Here is a 19988-nt window from a genome sequence, read left to right on the forward strand (position 1 = left end):
TGAAAACAGAAATCAATTTTTTTGTTAGGTTTCTGCACCACACCCAGCTGTGCTCAGTGCTTATTCCTGGTTCTGCACTCAGGAATCTCTCCTAGTGGTGCTGGAGGACCATAAGGGACACCAAGGATCTAACCCAGGTCAGTCACCTGCAAGGCAAGTGCCCTACCTGCTGTACTCTCTCTCCAGTCCCCATAGGGAAAGAAATCTTGAGGATAAAGAGACAGTACAGAGGTTAAGGCACTTGCCTTCTATGCCGATGATCTGCGTTCAATCCCTGGCACCACGTGTGGTCCCTGAAAGCACTGCCAGAGTGCACCCTGAGCAGAGTCAGGAGTAGTCTCTGAGCATGAATGGATGTAGCCCAAACCCCCACAAACTCTTCATCCTACCACCACCACCAAAAAACAAAACAAAACAAAACAAAACAAAACAAAACAAAACGTGATAAACTGCTTATCAAGGACCAGGGAAATTAACTCGAAAAGAGTAAGTGTGGGGCTGAGAGATAGTTCAGTCAAGCATCACTGAACGAGTAATTCCTGAGTGCAGGGCCAGAAGTAACCCTTGAGCATCACTGGGTATGCCCCCCCCACACCAAAGGAGCAAGTGTATGTTTTGCATGCAGAAGGCCCAGTTCAACCCCCATCACTGCATAGTCCTGCAAGCAAGACTAGGAGCAACCTCCATGCATGGAGCAGGCTGCGGCCCGAGCACAACAGGCATCTACCCTCCAAGCAAAAATCTGATAAATTGAATACTTCTTCAATTTATGTGATTCATGAAATTTCTAGTATATATTTAAAAATCTAGTTACTGAAATAACAAAAATAAAGTTTCTAATAAGATTATTATGATCACTTTTCACCTCTATCAAGTCCTACATGTAGTCCATTATATACTCATGTGGTTATCTGAACAACTTTTTTTGGAGGGGAGGGGTGATCAAACACACAGTCTCATACATTTGAGGTGTGAGATACACCCCAGTAATTCTTAAATGTACAACCTGGCCAGAACTGGGTGCGAGGGCTGACTTCCCCAGTCCTTGCTCAATATATGCTACAGTTCCCTGGGCATTTCTGTGGTTGCAGGGTGTCACTCCAAGCACTACAAGAGGGGTCATGGGGAGAGGGGAAAGTAAAGTTAGTGCTGGGGCCGGCAATGGGTAGGAGAATCAAACCCAGGGCCTTCCACATGCCAGGCACATAACTACCACGAGGGCTCTCTCTCTGGCCCCTCCCACTTGATGCCACCCTACAAAATGTTCACCAATTTAATCATTCTAAAACATTACTTTCATTTTAAAATTTTTATATCTCCATTTTTATCACACTGCATACAATATAAGAGCAAATTCTTTTCAGACTAGTACTATTTTCCACGATCCATAATCATCTACTGGAGTCGAATTATATTCATACACTTCACTGAACTATAATCTTTTGTTCCTAACTAAAACCACCATACATATTTCCAATTCTTAGCAAATTCCATTCCCACTATAACATCCTTCTTTCCGTCTACCCACCTAGTTGGAAGTTGAGTACCAGGCTCCATCAAGTGCCCATTAGTCTATAACCACCTTTCATGTCTGAGCTTCCTGATCATTTACTGTTCTCTATCACAGCCTCGCACACTGACTCACACACTGCTTTGTTCATGCCTCGTCTGCTCAATTAAGAGGCTATACTCCAGAACTCTTTTATTCCCTTCCAAATCAAACCTTTCTTCTTGTCCCCCTCCCCACTGACTTCAGTTAATGTGTTTACGATGAGTGAGGGCTGAAGATGCCTGGCCCTGGCCTTTGCTGTGTGTCCACATTAGGTCTGGGTGCTTACGGACTCAAGCACAGTGCTCACCAGGTTTCCACACTTTCAAATTGCAGTGCTTGCACACATGCTCGCTCTTTTTAGTTAAGGAATGTAAATTATGGTTGTGATGCTCACTGGGAGTAGCAGTCACCCGACAGTGTCACACATGCTTGCCAGGGGTTGCACTTCCTGGACATCATTTAATCTTTTCCTTCGTAGTTCTCAACAGAGACTACACCCTTCTAACCCTTTTTTTGGTGGTACCTACACACACCTGGCCAGAGCAGCTCCCAAGCACCACCAAATATTACCTGGAAAAAGGTGACAGTTGGAATGTAGGGAGAAGGAATACAGGATCATTAGCAGATGGATATGAACACTGATGGTGAGGTAAGGGTTGGGGTATCATTAGCCTGAAATGCTATTGTCAATCATTTTGTAAATGACTGTGCCTAAATAAAATATCTTTTTAAAAAGAAAAAAGTACATATTACCTGGAAAAAGTTTTTTCAATTGAACACATGATCATACATAGTTGCAATGCAAACATGCTAAGTCATGATGCTACTCCCCCCAGCCCTAAGTCAAATCTTAAACAAAGTCCCAGTAAGTAACATATGAAATATATATCCTTTGGCTGAAGCAGAACTTGAATCTCTAGCCTGGAAACTTACTTCCATGAGCCAGAGCCTAGCCCACTGGCTTTCTCTGCATCTCCCAGCACTCAGAAAGTCCTTAAGGTAACCTGATGTTACTTAATTTTTTCAGTTACTAAAGGAGAAAAATCCTTTAGTAACTTTACAGACTGCAGACTTAGAGCTACATAAATTAACATAACTAAAACCACCTTGGAAAGTTGTGATTGAAGTAAGAATTCCTGAAGGCTGGTGCAGCAGTACAGAGGTAAGGAGTTTACCTTACACTGAGCTGAGACCAAGATCGATCCCCAGCATCCCATACGGTTCCCTGAGCCTATCAAGAATGATTCTTGAGTAAAGAGTCAGGACTAAGCCTGAGTATCACTGTGTGTGGCCCACTCCCCACTCACCAAAAACAAAAACAAAAAACCAGCCCAAAAGACAAAAAATCTTGAGTCCAGGCAGATAGCTCAGAACAGATGGGTGTGACCCAACACTGCAATCCTAAGCACCACGTCCATAAGCCCACAGCACTGAATCATTCAGGTTAGCCAAGTACTACCAGGAGTGGCCCCTAGGTGTCCTGAGCAGTGTCTGAGAACACTCCCTCCAAAATTTGTTTTGGTATCAGGATCATGATAGCAAGTGGTTCAGGGGCTACTCCTGGCTCTGTGTTCAGAGGTCACTCCAGGCAGTGCTTGAGGAACCATATGCAGTGCTGGGGATCGGGTCGTGGTCAGCTGCATGCACAGGAAGCAGCTGACTTACTACACCCCCATATTATCTCTCTAGTCCCTTAAAAAAAAACTCTCAGGAAGAAATCTGGCAGAAACTGTATGTACTGAAAAAGGGTCATTGCTGTAGAAGTACCTACTATAGATACGCAACAAGACAGTCACTTTTACTCCCCCAGGAACATCAATTTTTTTTTTTAATCTCAAGCTTCACTGTCATTATCCACAGATGACCATTCAAATGTAGCCCATTAAAATGGACTTTAAAATTTTAGATCTTATTCCTCTGTCCACCAAAAAACTTTGAGTGCACAAAACCCAAAATGTGGACACAATGAAAAGAGCAAAACATTTCCATCGTGACAAAGTATGCTTGAACAGCGCTAGTCTAGAGGGAACGATGCATAGCAACAAAAACTGCACCCCAACACGGTGAGTAAAACTCTATCAGCATACTCTGGGACACTAAAACATCACATGACAGAGGCAACAAACGAGGCCCTGAGAAGTTAAGGAAGGCAGCTCTTATAAAAAGTGAGTTAAGTCTAAAATGTCTGGGGCAGGGGAGGGAACCTAAACTTTAGCAGCAGAAAAAGCACGAGCAACAAGAAGCCAATTTGGGGAATATGAATGAAAGTAACAGTACAAAACACAGTAATGACAGGGATTCCATTCTACAAAGAATACGACTAATACGACTAAAATTTCAATAAAGAAGAAAGAAAAAGTTTTAAATACAAAAAAGTAAGCAGACCTTTACAAATGTAGCCCAAATTCAAGGCAGGATAATGGCAAATTTTTCATGAAGAAATAATTAATTCACAATCTATTTTCCAATGATAGCATTCTTGTGTGTCAAAATGAAAATGACTCATATCAATCGTAGAATTGCTTCGGCAAGTGCCATTTAATTCTGATCTGAAGACCTGCACCAGAAAGTTAGGAGGCTCACAATGATATCTGGTGAACTCATAATACTGCCTCTCGACTTGACTCCATTTCTTTTCTTTTTTTTTTTTTTGCTTTTTGGGTCACACCTGGCGATGCACAGGGGTTACTCCTGGCTCTGCACTCAGAAACCACCCCTGGCTGTGCTCAGGGGACCATATGGGATGCTGGGATTTGAACCCGGGTCGGCCGCGTGCAAGGCAAATGCCCTACCCGCTGTGCTATCTCTCCAGCCCCTCGACTTGACTCCATTTCCCCAAAACCATTCGGCAGCACATGATCCTGAATAACTTCACCTCACTTCTTGAAACACTTTTCTGAGATTCTATTAACTTATACTTTTGAGTCTTAGTTAACAAAAAAAAATATTAATAACTAAAAAGCAACAGGTAGGAAAAGCCTGGACAGACTCCCAGTATCACACCTCCCTGTACACCAGCATGCATCCGCAACTGGTGTGGAATGAGTGACATTTCCCAATGGCTAATCCCATCTCACAGCTCACCGCCCCATTTTTCTCTTTGTAAGAAAACACTATCTGATCCAAAGTTCTTCACTAATCATTACCATTTATTCCTTTTCCCCCTTTCAGGAAGTTTCCACACCATCTTTACTTCTCCTCCTCTCTAGTAAGGCTCCATCATCAGAAGATCTTCCTTAACAGCTCACCTCAATGCTCTTCTATTGCCTAGATAACTAATACCCCCACTCTTGTTAACTTTAATGATAAATTTTTTTTGGAGGGGAGGGAGAGAGAATTGAGGAGCCATATACAGCTGTGCTTGGGCTTATTCTTGAGTTTATCCTTAGGGACCACTTCTGGCAGTGCCCAGGGACCATATACAGTGCCAAAGAAAGAACAAGGGGCAGCTATGTGCAAGGTTAACTACTATCTCTCCAGTCCCTCATGTTGAATTCTTAATCTTCCTTCTACTTGGGGGACAATACCAGTGACCTGTGAAACACTCTCTTCATCTGATTTACTGTTTATTGCTTCTTCTCAGGTTCTTCCTCCTCTCCACTTTGGATCTTTTCCTTTTCCTCTCTGTACTCATTCCCCTGTTGACCACATCAGTCTTACAGCTTTAAGTGTGCTAACTAAACACTCAAAAGTTTGAACAGCCAAATCACCATCATCCCGCTGTTCACTGATTTGCTTGAGAGGGTGCCAGTAACTTCTTCATTTGTCCCTACCACGTGCTAGTGTTGCCCAATGACATCTGCTTGCTCCAGGAACAGGAAGAGCACGTTGTTGTTACTGTTTTGGGCATATCAAGTAAGTCATGGGTAGCTTGCCAGGCTCTGTCATGAAGGAAAAAAAGAAAGAGGCTGCACAGCCACACACTCCAGGAAAGATCGTGCCATTCTCTCCAGGGAGCTTTGTTTTATAGTCCCTGGATTCTGGCCGTTGATGAGAATACATGGCAGGGGGGGAGGAGGAGGTTTGTGGGTGCGATTGCCAAGCTACTGGAAAACTGGGATCTGGGTGGAGGAGGCCCAGTCCCGATCTGAGCATGCTTGGAGAGCTCAGCCATGGGTCCCGCATATCTGGGTTCTTCTGTCGGTTCCTTCATGGGATTATTTGTTGTAGCTATTAGGCTGTTCATGGTTTACCATGAAGGAACCATGAAACAGCCTAATAGCTACAGCAAATACTCCCAAGAGTATTAAGATTCAAATACAAAGTAAGCTTATTTCTTACTCATCTAGTAGTACTAGGGGGTTGGACAAATTAACAAGGTGGTTCTTACCTACACAAGAACCCAGACTGATGGACAGGACATCTGTCACATTTTACAACACCAGGCATCCAACTGACTATAAGGATTATTCTTTTGGGACACGTGAGACAGTACATTTGGTAAGGACCTTTTTTGTATGCAGCTGACCCAGGTTTGATATCTGCTAGTTTTTTTCTAGTACATATGGTCCCGAGTCTACCAGGACTGATTCCTGAGCAGAGAGAGAGATAAATTCTGAGTACAATAGGGTGTGGTCCCCAAACGAAATCATCCTGTTCAATGATTCTGAATAGTCAATAAGAAGGGAAAAAAAGACAAAAAGTGTTACATGAACAGAATCTGGAGCTGCTGCACATCACTCATGCTCCTATTCTACTAACCACCTTGTAACCATCACATGACCACACTGAATTATGAGGGAGAATGCTCAGCTATGTGCTCAGGAAGAAAACACCAGGTGGGGCCGGACTGATAGTATAGCAGGTAGGGAGTTTGCCTTGTAAGTGGCCAATAAGAGTTCGATCCTTGGCATTCCATACAGTCCAGGAGTGATCCATGAGCTCAGAGCCTGGAGTTAGCCCTGAGCACTGCCAGGTGTGGCCCAAAACAAATGAGAACAATACCCAAGCCCCCAGGTAAAAATGGTAGTCTCTGCTACTGACTTCGTTCCCAAACTGCAGATGCCTACATCCAACTGCTTACTCAATTTGCCTATCTCATGACCACCTCAAATGTGACATGTTCCCTCCAAATAGAATCTGTAGCCCTCTTTAGTCCCACAGACACACACTCTTTCATGAAACCCCCATTCAGTCTATCTACAAATCGGGTGATCTTTCAAACAACCAAAATATGACCACCTCATATTTTTGTCATCCCTCTCTACCCGTCTTGGGCTGTCAGTACCTGAACGTCCTCCCTGGCACCCATGCTGCTTCTACCCTCGATCCTTTCCAGCCTAGTCTCCACAGAGCAACTGAAGCTCTCGTGTTGGAACTAGAATCACATCGCTCATCTCTGGCAGCTCACAGCTGGCCCAGCTTTCCATTAACTTCTAGCAAACATCAAAGTTCTTACAGTGACTTTTGCTTCCATTTCTGCTCGAATACCTCTTGATTTCATCTATGATTTGCCTTGCTTCTTCCAAGTCACTCTATCAACTGGATTCCTTGCAGTTTCTTTAGAAGACAAACTCCAGACTCAATCTTTGAACTTGTGGTTCTTCTGCCTAAAATGCTTTCCCATCACTTCCTAGACTTTTGCTCAAATGTGTAACAAACTCAACTAAAGTTCAACCCTAATATCACTATTTTAAATTGCAACTTACAACCACTACCCCATACTACCTTGTTCCATTGTTTTGTTTTTCTATAATGTAACCCTCAAATACATTTTTTAATTACGTATTTTTTGTGCCTATCTCACTCCCCCCCAACACACACAACATACAAACACACATACAGAGCCTTCAGAATGCAAACTAAAGGTAGAAACCTTTGCGTTCATTTCAAATGTACTCCTAAGCACCAAGATTACTTACACATGTGAGGCCACAAGTCCAAGCCCTGACACGCCATCAGGTGTGATCCCTGATACAAGAGCAACCTCTGGGTGCTTATCACGAAGTGTGCAGCCAGAGATGAGCACCCTGGCCCAGTGTACACAAGCACAACGGAGTGTGACAACAGCAGGCAAAGGGGGGTAAAGACCTAAAGATGTTCTTCCCCCCTCCCCCGTTTTATTTTTTTCTTTTTGGGTCACACCCAGCGATGCACAGGGGTTATTCCTGGCTCTGCACTCAGAAATTACCCCTGGCGGTGCTCAGGGAACCATATGGGATGCTGGGATTCAAACCCAGGTTGGCCACATGCAAGGCAAACACCCTACCCACTGTGCTATCACTCCAGTCCCCTAAAGATTTTCTAAAAGGAAAATATTAATTTGGGAGGGTAGAGCAATAGTATAAGAGGGTGCAGCTCCTGCCTTGCATGCAGCCAGCCTGGGTTCAATCCCCAGCACCAAATGTGGCCCTCCAGAGCCTACCAGGAGTCCCCGAGCACAGAGCAAGAAGCAAGTTCTGAGCATCACCAGATGTGCCATACCTCCCTCCCCCACCCCCCGACCAAAGTGTATATATTTTCTGGTCTTAAAAAAAATTATAGGAAAAAAAAACTATTATAATGGAGGGGAGGAGTCAAGAGTTGTCAGTAAAAGGCAAGTCAATAATGAATTGCTATAACACAGAACAGTTCCATGAATAAACTCTTCTCTGCCACCAATACCTAGTTCGCTTCCTAAGTACATTCAGAAACTTGAGTCAAACTCAATACTAAAACCCATCTGCAAAAGTTAACAAAAAGTTACACTACACTATTTATCCATAAAGAAACTCACCAGAGACTATTCAACTTACTTCAGTACAAGAAAGCATATGCAGAAATAAAATATGAAAGGAATATCTTCAAATGTTAAGAAGCAGAGATATGAATACTTACGATGGTTCAGAACAGAAAGTAGCTCAGAGAGACAGTACAGGGGTTAAGTATTTGGCAGAACAGAAATGTAAGGACTGTAATGAACAACATTCTTTTCCCTATCTTAAGTTCTCTGATACCATCCCATGCAACAACAAGAGTAACATCATGTGCTGAAAGCTATCTTTAGGTATCTAGAAATATCAATACTTTACACTTTGGGGTATGAGGGTTGGGGCACATTGAAGATGCTCAGGGCTTCTGCTCTGCAATCAGGGGTCACTAGTAAAGTGCTCAAGAGATTATAGGAGGTGCTAAGGATCAAACCAGGGCTGGCCAATGCAAGGTCAAGTGCCTTAACCCGTATACAATCTCTCAAGCCCCTGATAACGTTACCTGTTACCTTTCTTTATAGTAAATAAAAGTTATAAAAAGTGACTATTTGAGACTTAAAGATAGGATTATTTTCACAATAAGTGAGAATTACCTTCATGCAACATTACCAGAAAGTATCACTGTCACTGTCATTCCGTTGCTCATCAATTTGTTCGAGGGGCACCAGTAACGTCTCTCATTGTTAGACTTATTTGTTACTGTTTTTGGCATATCCAATATGCTGCGGGTAGCTTGCCAGGCTCTGCCGTGTGGGCGAGATACTCTCGGTAGCTTGCCAGGCTCTCCAAGAGGGGCAGAGGAATAGAACCAGGGTGGGCCGCGTGAAAGCCGAACGCCTTATTGCTGTGCTACTGCTCCAGCCCAACCAGAAAGTATACTAATAATAATTCATCAAAAATAATCTTACTAATTTAGGACATTTTAGTTAGCAATTATGTTAGTCCTTCCCAAGTAACCTTTCTAAATAGACTCTATAATTGATAAAACCGACAAAAATGAATTAAACCCCAGGCAGACAATACAAAAACATAAGTTATTATTAGCAATGCTACTGCTACTGAAACTAATAGTTCTTTCCCAGCCACCCTCTGGTACCAATAATTGGACCCAGAGTCTTTATATAGGGAAGGCAAACAATACCAGTGAGCAACTTCCCTGGCCCAAGTAATCCTCCTTAAGAGTAAAAATAATCTAAAAAATCCAAACAGGAATTATTTGTGCAAAATAAATACACAATGTTCAAAATCCCGGATCAATGAAAAATGCCAAGCAGTATTTTATAAGGTGTTTCAAAATACCCAAAAGTGAGTGACTAATTCAAAGCCTCCAATGATTTTATTTTAAGCTGTTCTAAATATAGCAATTTTATTTTTTGATAGTTATTGATTTAAAGGTTACATACCTACTGCAAAACATATATAAGACAAGAGTACAGTGTTCCTCATTTAAACACAATAAGGAGTTCCAACTGTTTTATACACACTAATTTTGGAACAACAGTTGAAAATAGTCTGCCAAAATGTTGTGTGTTTTTTTTCCCTAGAAGTGCAGTTTCAAAAAAATGCAAGATAGCCAAAGAAAATTGGATGCCCACTACAACAGGGACCCGAGCATGGACAGTACCTCCTTCCCAACTGCCCTCCCAATGTTGTAGGACTCTGGAACTGGCCAGAGTCATCACTGAACACTATTCTGATTTCTTGTTTCTTAGCTAAACTGAAACTCATGACCAGACATATTATTTCTATGTAGGGACACCCCCAGGCTAAGCGTAAAAAGCCTCACAAGTATAATTTTTAAAAAGGTTAAGTATACAGAGCCCCTGCCGAGGTAGAATATGATCAACAACCACACACTCTGATAGCCTTAATAAGAATTATAATTAAATGCTTTAAAAACACAATTTAAAAATAAACAATTTAATGAAGTTTAAAAACATCAGTGGGCCGAGAGCAAGTTAGACACTTGCACACATATCCCCAGCACCACACTGGGTCCCAAAGTACCACCAGGAGTGAATCCTGAGCCCAGAGCCAGGAGTAAATCCTGAGACCTGTCAGGCGTGGCCAACCCCCCCACCACTACACCCCAGATCACAGTACTCTCATAAGGAAGACAGAGAAAAAGAGCTGGAATTAAATATCTGTCAAGACCTGGTTGATCATTTTAGGGCCCTTTGGGGTAGATATACACTTTTATATACTTTCCCCCTCATGTTGACAGATTTCGCACTACTTTAAAGAGGACATGATTTGACGTTGGTGTAACCTTACTCATATCTCCTTTATTCCTATAAAGAAAGTAATTTTGGACAGAAACTTGTCTTGACACTTTTCATGAACCTCACTACACCAATTTCATTCATCTGATTTTCTGAAAAAGGCAAAATTAGAGATGAGACCAGTGTCTACAAGAAACTGAGGAGGAGGATGGGAGCCTGAACGTAGAGAGGACGGAAATGTTCTGCGTCATGACTATAGCAGAAACTGCAAGGTTCTTTGTATACATCTGTCAAAATGCATCACAAGCCAGAAAGACACCTTTACAGGTGCAGGGTAGGACGCTTGCCTTCCATGCAGCCAGCCCAGTTCGATTCCCAGTCCTCCATTGTGGTCCCCCCAAGTACTACCAGGAGTAATCCCTGAGTACAGAGCCAGGAGTAAGACCCGAGCACTGCCAAGAGTGTGGTTCAAACCACCACCTGGACCTCATACCTCCCAAAAAATACATCAAACAACACATTTAATAAAATATTATGTTACAGTATAAATTACAGCCCAACAAACCTGATTTTTAAAGTAATTATAAATTTTCTGTAGATGTCTAAAATGCACCTTAATTTCAGAATATCATATATAATGATATTCTTATGGAGTAGTTTATCTGCATTGGCCAAGGAACCAGGAAACTGTGGCAACCACCTGTTTTATTCATAGTTCATAAACTCAGATGGTTTCTACAGTCTTTAAATGGCAGGGAGAAAAACTTAAAAGAATATTTCATGACATATAAAAATATCAGATTCATGAATGATATGGATCCCAGTGTCCATAAAAGAAAGGTTTTACTGTTTTGTCTTGGTCCTCCCAAGTTGACTCAGGGGTTCTCGGGCCTTCCCTGGTGCTACTCAGTCAACACGGCTGGCGGTTCAGTGCTCGGACATGAAGATGGAGTGTCAGGGTGGGAGCACCAAGTCAACCCTGTGCTGCTCGGCGTCCCTGGGGCCTCACTCAGCAATGCTGAGGGCCACATGGTGCTAGGCGTCCCACAAGCCACACTCATTCACATCAAGTCTATGAACTACTGTGTTGCTACTCTGCCACTGCTGAATCACAGAGAATAGTTAGGGCTGAAATGACTAAAATATTTACCATTTGACATTTTGCAGACGTTTGCTGATCTCTGCCTTAAACTCGAGTTTTTACCTTTTTTCTATATAGTATTGTGCTTGGAAAAAAATGCCAAGCATTAGTTTCTTTTTCAGAGCCGGAACTACGACATAGCCAGTACGGTACTCGCTTGCCTTGCAGGCAGCCCACCCAGGTTTGATCCCTGGCACCACATATGGCCCTAAACCTGGCCAGGAACAAACCCTGAACGCAGAGCCAAGAGTAAGCTCTAAGCTCCCCAAATCAAAAAGAAATAAAAACAAATTTGTTTTGTTTTTTTAAGTTTTGGGACCACACCTGGCAGTGTTCAGGGCTTACTCAGGGATCATTCCTGTTGGTGCTCAGGGGACCATATGGGATGCCAGGGATCGAATCTGGTCACTCACTGTACTATGGCTCTGGACCCATAAAAAAAAATTATTTTCTATATATATAGTTTTAAAATGTTATGACCATAAATCTCCCCCCACACACCACCTCTTGGGCAGGGTTTTGGGCCACACAGTGTGTTGCTCCCGGCACCATGCGGCACCGCGGTTGGAAGCCAGGCCTTCTGCATACAGAGCACACACTTCCAGTCCCTCAGTTGTCTTCTCCGCCCAAACCCTATTTTCCACAGAAACCAACAGGCTGGCAAATTAGGAGTTTCAATAGCTCAGGTACTGGGAGGAGTAAACAGTAATCTTGAAATAAGTTCCTTGTGACCTCCCAAAAAAGCATTTTTCAAAATGCCTGTTGTAACCAAATGCGTTGTCAACCTAGTAAGCTGCAATGAATATGAAAAAGAGAACCGAACAGTACAGAAAATCAACATTATGTGGGTTTCATGTTCTAGTCTTTGGGTAAATATGTGAGTACTTATATGCCAAGTACCATTAAAGAAGGTAAAGATAAAAAAAGTACAACACAGACAAAAACTACTATACCCATGTACTGGAACAATCTAAAATTTTTTACTTCTTACAGTGGTAAAGCGCTTTTTAAAAACTGTCCTAGAAAAAAAAACTGTCCTAGGGTTCCAATTTTAAAACACCATCCTACAGTAAATTTTCCCCAAAGTGCTGTCAATAACTGTGGCAAAAATTACAAGAATGAAAATGACATTTCATTTGATGTTAGAGCTTCCAAAAGATGTAAACCTAATTGAGTTGAGAGTTAATTTTTATGCTTTATATCAAGGGCATTCCCAGGACCCAGAAAGGAATGTAATGTTACTGGGCATCAATTTCCCTTTATATGCATGGTCTTGATGGGAAGGAACAAGAATAATCATTTTTAAACCCAAGAGAAAACATGGAAACCAAAATAATCTCAGAGGGTAGAGGGGAAGAAAAAAAATAATTGCTTAATGTTAGGGTGGAGGCTGTATTAAGGGTTTCTTCTGACTACCATGCTAATTACGTGTGATTGTGAATTGGGTTGGCAGCTGAAAGAAAATAAAAACTAAAAACTACCTCTCAGAACTTGTCAGTGCTTCCACCAAATATTTGAGGAAGGAAGAAGCAAATGAGACTTTTTCTGGTTCTTATACGATTTATAACATGACGATTATGAAAGCATGGCTTAACCTTAAGAAACAGAAAAGCAGGTGTGAGTCGATCCAGGTAGTAAGGCGCTAGCCTGGAATGCTGGATTCTGCATGACACCGAGGCCCCCGAAGTGCCAGGGATCACCCCTGAGCAAGGTCAGGAACAGCCCAGGAGTACTACTACTTGTGGCTCAAAACCAAAACAAAAAAACAAACAAACCAAAAAACCCCAAACAGAGAAGTTTCTTAAAATGCTTGCCTATTTTGATTTTTGTTCGTTTTAGAACTACTTCTGATCCGGACTTTACAGGAAAATCAATGTTGGCGAAACAAAGTGAACAAATGAGTAAAGGATTTAAGGTAGTTCCACTTCTGTGGAAGACGATATCCTGGAAGATCTATTTGTAAAATCCACTTTTTAAAGTAACAAGTTGAGATAAACATACAGAAAACATAGGAATATACTACATTTCATGAGGAAATTATCACACAAAATTATCTGTTAAAACTTCAAAAACAGTATAAACTATGATATGACAAAATAAATCACAAATAAATTCACTAAACTCTAAAGCTGTTTAAAGGTGTCAAAAAATATCAAACATACTTTTGCAATTTTGTAACTTTATGATCAGAAGTGACGGAGAACATTAAGAACTTGCCTAACTCTTCATAAGGTGAGCATTAGGTCTTGCAAAATGAAAATATGATAACAATGTAGCCTGTCCCCTCTCTTCGCTGACTCACAGAACACAGGTTTCCAGCTGTTAGAACCAGATTGGTTTCCTACGCATCATAATGGAGAAAGCAAGGGACAAGGAATTCGGAGATGCCAGCTTTCTCCACACTTGGTCACAAAGTTCTGGCTTACAGTCCAACTAGAATGAAATAAGGTTTGCTTCCGATTTACTACACTCACAGACTCAAGTTCCGTTCCCTTCAACATTTATTTATTTCTTGTTTACTAACAACTGATTCCCTTAAAGAGCACTACATATATTAAGTGATTAATAACAGGTAACTTTTTTAAAAATTAAAGATATGTGGATACCTAAAGAGGCAAGCTAATTAAATGAGGTAAGAAAACAAGTACAAAAAAGAAACATTAGAAATACTGGTGACATACAGATATTTCACAGTTTTGACCAATATACATTTTTTTTCCAACTTCAAATAAATCTCGACAAGTATTAAAAGCAAAAAGCTAGAACACAGCACATTCCTTAGTGCAAATACCCCTTATTTAAAGAATGATGTATGCCAAACCTGGCATGGTTCATAAACATGTTCTTAATACGGCGGACCCCATTATAAAGGAGAGTCCATCCAAGAAAATGCCTAGTCTATGCATTGTAATTACGTTGCTTAATTAAGATTGGCAATATGATTTTAAAAACAGAACACAACTTTAATTGCAATGCAATTGCTGGAAGTCCCCTTCTACAGAAACACAGCGAGAGAATAATTTATAAATATCACACCCTGCTATAACACATATTTAAAAAAAATGTATTTATTATGCCATATGGTCATATTATCCCATATTTAACCACATGGAAGAAAGTAACACTGAGGAGATGTAAATGGTCCAAAGTAAACGCTTAACACCAAAAGTATATGCACATTCACTGGATAAATATTTAATAAAACCCTTCTCATTTACTAGAATATTCTACTTTAACCATCTACAAAATAATACCTACAAATACAGGACAGGACATTTGTTCAATTCCGATTATAATTTAAAAATTTGAGTCTATGTTTAAAATGTTCGATAATAAAGCAGTGGTGAAAAAAAATTATACCTAAATGGGCCACATAACTAGCTCGATGGGCAAAGCATACACAAAGCATGCAAAAGATCCAGATTTGATCCAAAAACACCAAATATATATCATACTATACACATTTAAAATTTTTTTTTGTTTTACTGTAGTTGAAGCAACATGGTTCTAACAGTGTCACTGTTCATACTTCTCTGCGGGGCTGGAGAGATTGTACAGATGGTAAAATGTTTAAAACGTGTATGCATTTTAATTTTTTAACATTTGTACTTTCTAATTTTTCAATAATTAATGTGCTTTTTCTCCAACGACAATTTTTTAGTGAAGCTGAAATTTCCCTCTTGACAATGTTTTTCTAAAACCTGCATTTTATTGTCAGGTAAGATAATTCCACTTTAGAGTATCATACAAGCACAAATTTTCATTTCTTCCCATGCACTTAATGATTATAAATTATCTCTTTAAGTTCATATAAGGAAGCCAGTGTATTAGAGGACCAGAGGGCCAGAGCAGTGAGTAAACCCTTGCATCCGCCAACATGGGTTCATTTCTAGCACCCTAGACTGTTCTCTGAATGCAGAACCAGGAGTGATCCTTGAGTGCTGAGCCACAAGTAATAAGCCCTAAGCACCTGCAGGGGTGGCCCCAAAACAACAACAACAAAAGAGACGACAGTACACTTCAGATTTCACCCAATTTAACGATACCAACTTCAAAGAAAGCTACTTCTTGGAACTGACATTTAAAACTGATGCTTTTTTATTCACTTTATACCCCTCCTTCCTCAAAGATATTCATCATCAGCTCCTATAAGAAAATATAGAGAAATTACTATTCATCACTAAATTAAAACCTGGTGGAGGCGGCAGTGGGAAACGCTTCTAAAATTAGTAAAAAGTAATAATATCCTTATAGTTTCAGAAGAGAGGAATATGCTTTCTAATTATTGGCAATTTAAAATTAAATTCATCTAGCCTAGAGGTTCTCAAGCAATGATACTTGAGAAATGCCCAGGAAGTGTGCCAAATATAGAAAAACGCATGGCCCTGGTGAATCAAAATTCTCACCTACGGAATCAAAAACCTCAGGGGGCAAAGCTCAAATAATCTGGCCTTTTCAGATAAAGTAACCGATAATATTTAACAAAAGCAATCTCTAAATCACCACAGACTGTTCCAACAACTCTGAAACAAAGTTCTCAACGCAAACAGTGTTATAATCAGGCACATTTTCATAACCCACACCCACTAATTTTGTCACTCTTCTACTCTGCAACAGCCTTCAAACAACCATACAATTCAACAAAACCACACATGCACTAGAGAGCAAAGGCAACCCTAGAGGCACCTGTGCCTGGTGAGACAAAGGCATATCCGATTCATGGGAAAAACAGACAGCAGATGTGACCCCTAGTATTTATCCATTAGAAACAATGTATCCTAAAAATAAATTTCCATGTCAACGGAACAAAGCTGTTTATAAATAAGGAGGAATGTGGAGGTGCGGGGAAGACAAGGGGAAGCTTCTTGGCAAGTGGAAGGACCCGAAGTCAGCAACAAGGCAGAGTGACCCGGAGGTAACTGGGGACCAAAGGGACCAGGAAACCAGAATCAACTAGGAAATGGAAGAAGGGAAGGAGCAGCTCGCCCCTCAGGATCCAAGGTGGGGGAAACGAACAGACAGATGCTGAAAGAAAATGATCTTAACCTAGAAAGCAAGTGATGTGATTCTGCTAAGAGGAAAAAAATCCGAGAAAGTGAGATTAGGTCACATGACGGCAGACAACCCATCTCGGACATAGTGAAAAACAAGAATTAGTGTGGGGGAAAGGAGCCGGTATGAGAAAAATGCACATCACATGGATTTCCAAAGGAAAGATTTGATAAGGCGAGGGAGAGGCTTGCAGAGACAGACGAGTCTCCGGCCAGCGGGAGACCCAGCACAGAAGCAGTGGGAAGAAAGGAGAACTTTGAGCAAAGTCAACAAGAACCGCTCAGGTTATCTAACCAGTCATTGCAAAGCGTATTAGCATGCCATAAATTATCTCCTCCGTGAAGTCTAATAAAGTGCAATATTTTATGTAAATATGGTAACATTTACACACACACACCCCAAAGTTCAAATGCAAGCGACACAAGTGACAAGAAGGCAGCACACTGCCAAAAACGGGGCTTGAGAGCCGCCAGGACTTGAAAGTCCTAAGAAGGAAGAAAAGTCAAAGAACAAAAACTGGGACAAAAAAGGAGGACAATAGAAAGAGATCAATCAAGGCTCTCTCTCTATATATAATGTGTTATATATATATCTATCTCATATGTATATGTAGTGGGCAGGAATGAGTAAGGAGGCGTGAAGCGCACAATGGAAATCAACCCCCAAAGCGCCAGCAGCGCGGCGTGGACCGTGCGGTGGGGATGCGGGGTGGCAGTCGCGTCCCCGCGACCCCCGGGGCTGCAAGCGCCGCACGATGCCAACGTCGGGGTGGGGGTGGGGGGAGGCGAGGGCCCGCGGGAGAGGGTCTCCGGGCTGGAGGACGACCCGCGGGGCGCCGGGACGGTCAGGAGAGGTCGGCAGGTCCCCCGCACTGGTGGAGAAGAGGGGGCGACGCTGGGGGCTGGGCTGGGGGGAGGGAGGTGTCGCTGTCAGCCTCGCAGCGCTGACAAATATGAGGGTCAGGGGGAGGGGCCGCGATGGGGATGGAAAGGCGCCGAAACCGTGGGCTCCGGGGTCGAAAGAGCAGAAACGGCGGCCCACCCCTCGGCCGCGCGTGAAGGGGGACGGCCGCCCCCCACCCCGACACGAGTCGGCCAGTGGGCGGCGAGGGCAGCGGCCTGGGAGGGGGGCGGGCAGGCGGCGCGCGGGCAGCGGCGCCCCATCACCGCCGCCACCGCCGGGAGCCCCCGCACGCCGCGCTCGGGGGTCCCGGGGAGCGCGGGCGCCCCCCGCGGCCTCCGCCCGCCCCCCGCCCCCTCACCCACGCGGAGTGACGAGACCCCCGCCCCCCGCCCGCGGAGCCGGGCTGCAGCCCGCGGCCACCCGCCCGCGCCCTCCCCGCGCCGCGCCGGGGTCTCGGCCCCCGCGGCCGGCCGGGGCCGCCGTGAGTGTTTACGTCGCGAGCCGCCGCGTGACGGAGGGGACCGCGGGGCGCGGGCTGCGGGGCGGCCTCCCCCGCGCCGCCACTCACCTCCTCGGGAATGGCGGGGTCCGCGGCCGCCGCCGCCGCCGCGCCCGCGCCCGCCTCGGGCTCCATGTCCCCGTTGAAGAGCGCCGGGCCCTGCTCCGCGCCGCCGCCGCCGCTCAGCGCCGCCATCTTATAACCGCGAGCCGGGCCCGGGCGGCCGCCGCTAGGCGCCGGGGGGGAAGGGCGGGCGCGCGGGGGGAGGCGGGGGCGGGGGGCGGGGGGCGGCGCCGGCGCGCGGACGGGCCCGGCCACCTCAGGAGCGCGCCTGGCGCCCGGGCGGCCGAGCCGGAGGAGAGCGAGGGTGGGGGAGGGGGAGGGGGCGAGGAGGGGGGAGGAGAGGGGAGGAGGGGAAAAAAAAAAAAAAAAGGACGCGCGGCGGGGGGCGGGGGGCGGAGACGGACGAGGAGTCGCCGCGGCAACGGCGTCACCCGCGAGTCACGGCCGTGACGTCACCCCAGCTGCGTGACGTCATCCGCGGCGCGCCCAGGCGCCGGCGTCGGGGGCGGGGGGCGGGGGGAGCGCCGTGGCCGTCGGCCCACCCGGCGCCTCCGCGCGCCCGTTGCCATGGCTGCGGCGCGCCGGCTCGGTGGCCCCGGCGGGCGGCGGCGGCCTGGGCCGGGAGTGGGCTTTGCCGGGAGCGCCGGCCCCGCCTGAGGGCTGCGGGCCTGACGGGGACGCTGCGCGCCCCGGGCGCTCGCGGGGAGCCGGGTCGCCCCGCCGGGAGCCCCTGGGGTGGGCCCCCCCGGGCCAGCCAGCCCCCCAGCCCGGCCCAGGCGCGCCCACGGCTCCGCTCTCCCCGTTTTTTGTTTTTTTTGGTTTTTTTCTTTTCCCCCTGAGCCGTTTTCCCCGCGTTTCCGAGCGGGGAAACCTCGGCCAGGCGCCCCCACACGGGACCCCGGAAGCCTCGAGGCCCCCCCCCGCCGCCCCCTCTAGTCGTTTACACTGTAGAGGATCGTTCCGAACGAGTTGAAATGCGTGTGGGGCCGTTCGCCAGAGTCCTCCTGAAGGGATCCTCTGACCGAGATGAGGGAGCAGGAGCCCAGAGGACGGGACTGGAGGCGCAGTGTCGCGCAGCATCCCCGAGGAGCCCGACGGACACGCCCTCAGCAGCCCCGCCTGGACCCCGCGGCTCGGAGCCGCGCGCGGGAGAAGGGAGGTCGCCCCCGTGGCGTGGGACCCGTGGTTTCAGGGATAGAAAACTGGCCGGCTGACCGCGGAGCGGCATGTCTGGCTGCCCCGAGCCGGGGCGCTACGTCCAAGGTCAGCAGCTGCGAGGCTGAGGGGTGACCAGGGGACTGGTACTCCGTGCTGACGGAACACAGTGCAGCCTCCCGCTCTGGGCTGCCTAGGCTTTTGTTAGCTTCCGTCCACGATCGGGTCCTGGTAGGAGAAGCTTGAATGCAGCGCAGGTCACAGGGTGGCATTGGCAAAACTGAGGAAGATGGTTGGAAGAGCTCATGCCACCCAACCAGCATCTGACGCATCCTCCTTTTTGCCCTTAAGAACTGTTAGTGAAGTCTTGGACAGGCTGAACCAGCATCATGAGCCACTCATGAAACCTCATCTGTCCTTGTTTCCATCAGAAACACAACTGGCGGGGTTTGCAATTCTCTACCAGCCCTATTTTCTTATTTAAATCAGCCTCACAATTCTACATCACTCTAGCACTTCCTCATAACATGAAAAGCCCTAGGATTCCCTCCCTCCCCCCACCCCCCCCCACAGATTCCACTTTAAATGATAGCCTTTGTCAGCAACTAACTGTAGATCCTATCTTACATGATTATTTCTGTAATGAAATGGATGTCTGATGTCATCCACTTAATACTTATCCTCGGGACCTTGCTCACAACATTTTCTAACT

General features: G+C 45.2%; 1 protein-coding gene across 3 annotated transcripts in view; it reads right to left on the minus strand.

Moving 5' to 3' along the window:
- Nucleotides 1-18315, minus strand: part of BRAF (B-Raf proto-oncogene, serine/threonine kinase) — a 158241-nt gene extending 139926 nt beyond the window's left edge. Inside the window, exon 1 of one of the 3 annotated variants that reach the window (XM_055124025.1) lies at nucleotides 18128-18315. In XM_055124025.1, the coding sequence (XP_054980000.1) occupies nucleotides 18128-18253 (126 nt within the window). In that variant the 5' untranslated portion in view covers nucleotides 18254-18315. The remainder of the gene's footprint in view (nucleotides 1-18127) is intronic. The other 2 variants (XM_055124026.1, XM_055124027.1) reach the window with 2 other exon arrangements.
- Nucleotides 18316-19988: the final 1673 nt, after the last annotated feature.

This window comes from Sorex araneus, chromosome 1 (genome assembly GCF_027595985.1).
Source record: "Sorex araneus isolate mSorAra2 chromosome 1, mSorAra2.pri, whole genome shotgun sequence".
NCBI classification, from domain to species: domain Eukaryota; kingdom Metazoa; phylum Chordata; class Mammalia; order Eulipotyphla; family Soricidae; genus Sorex; species Sorex araneus.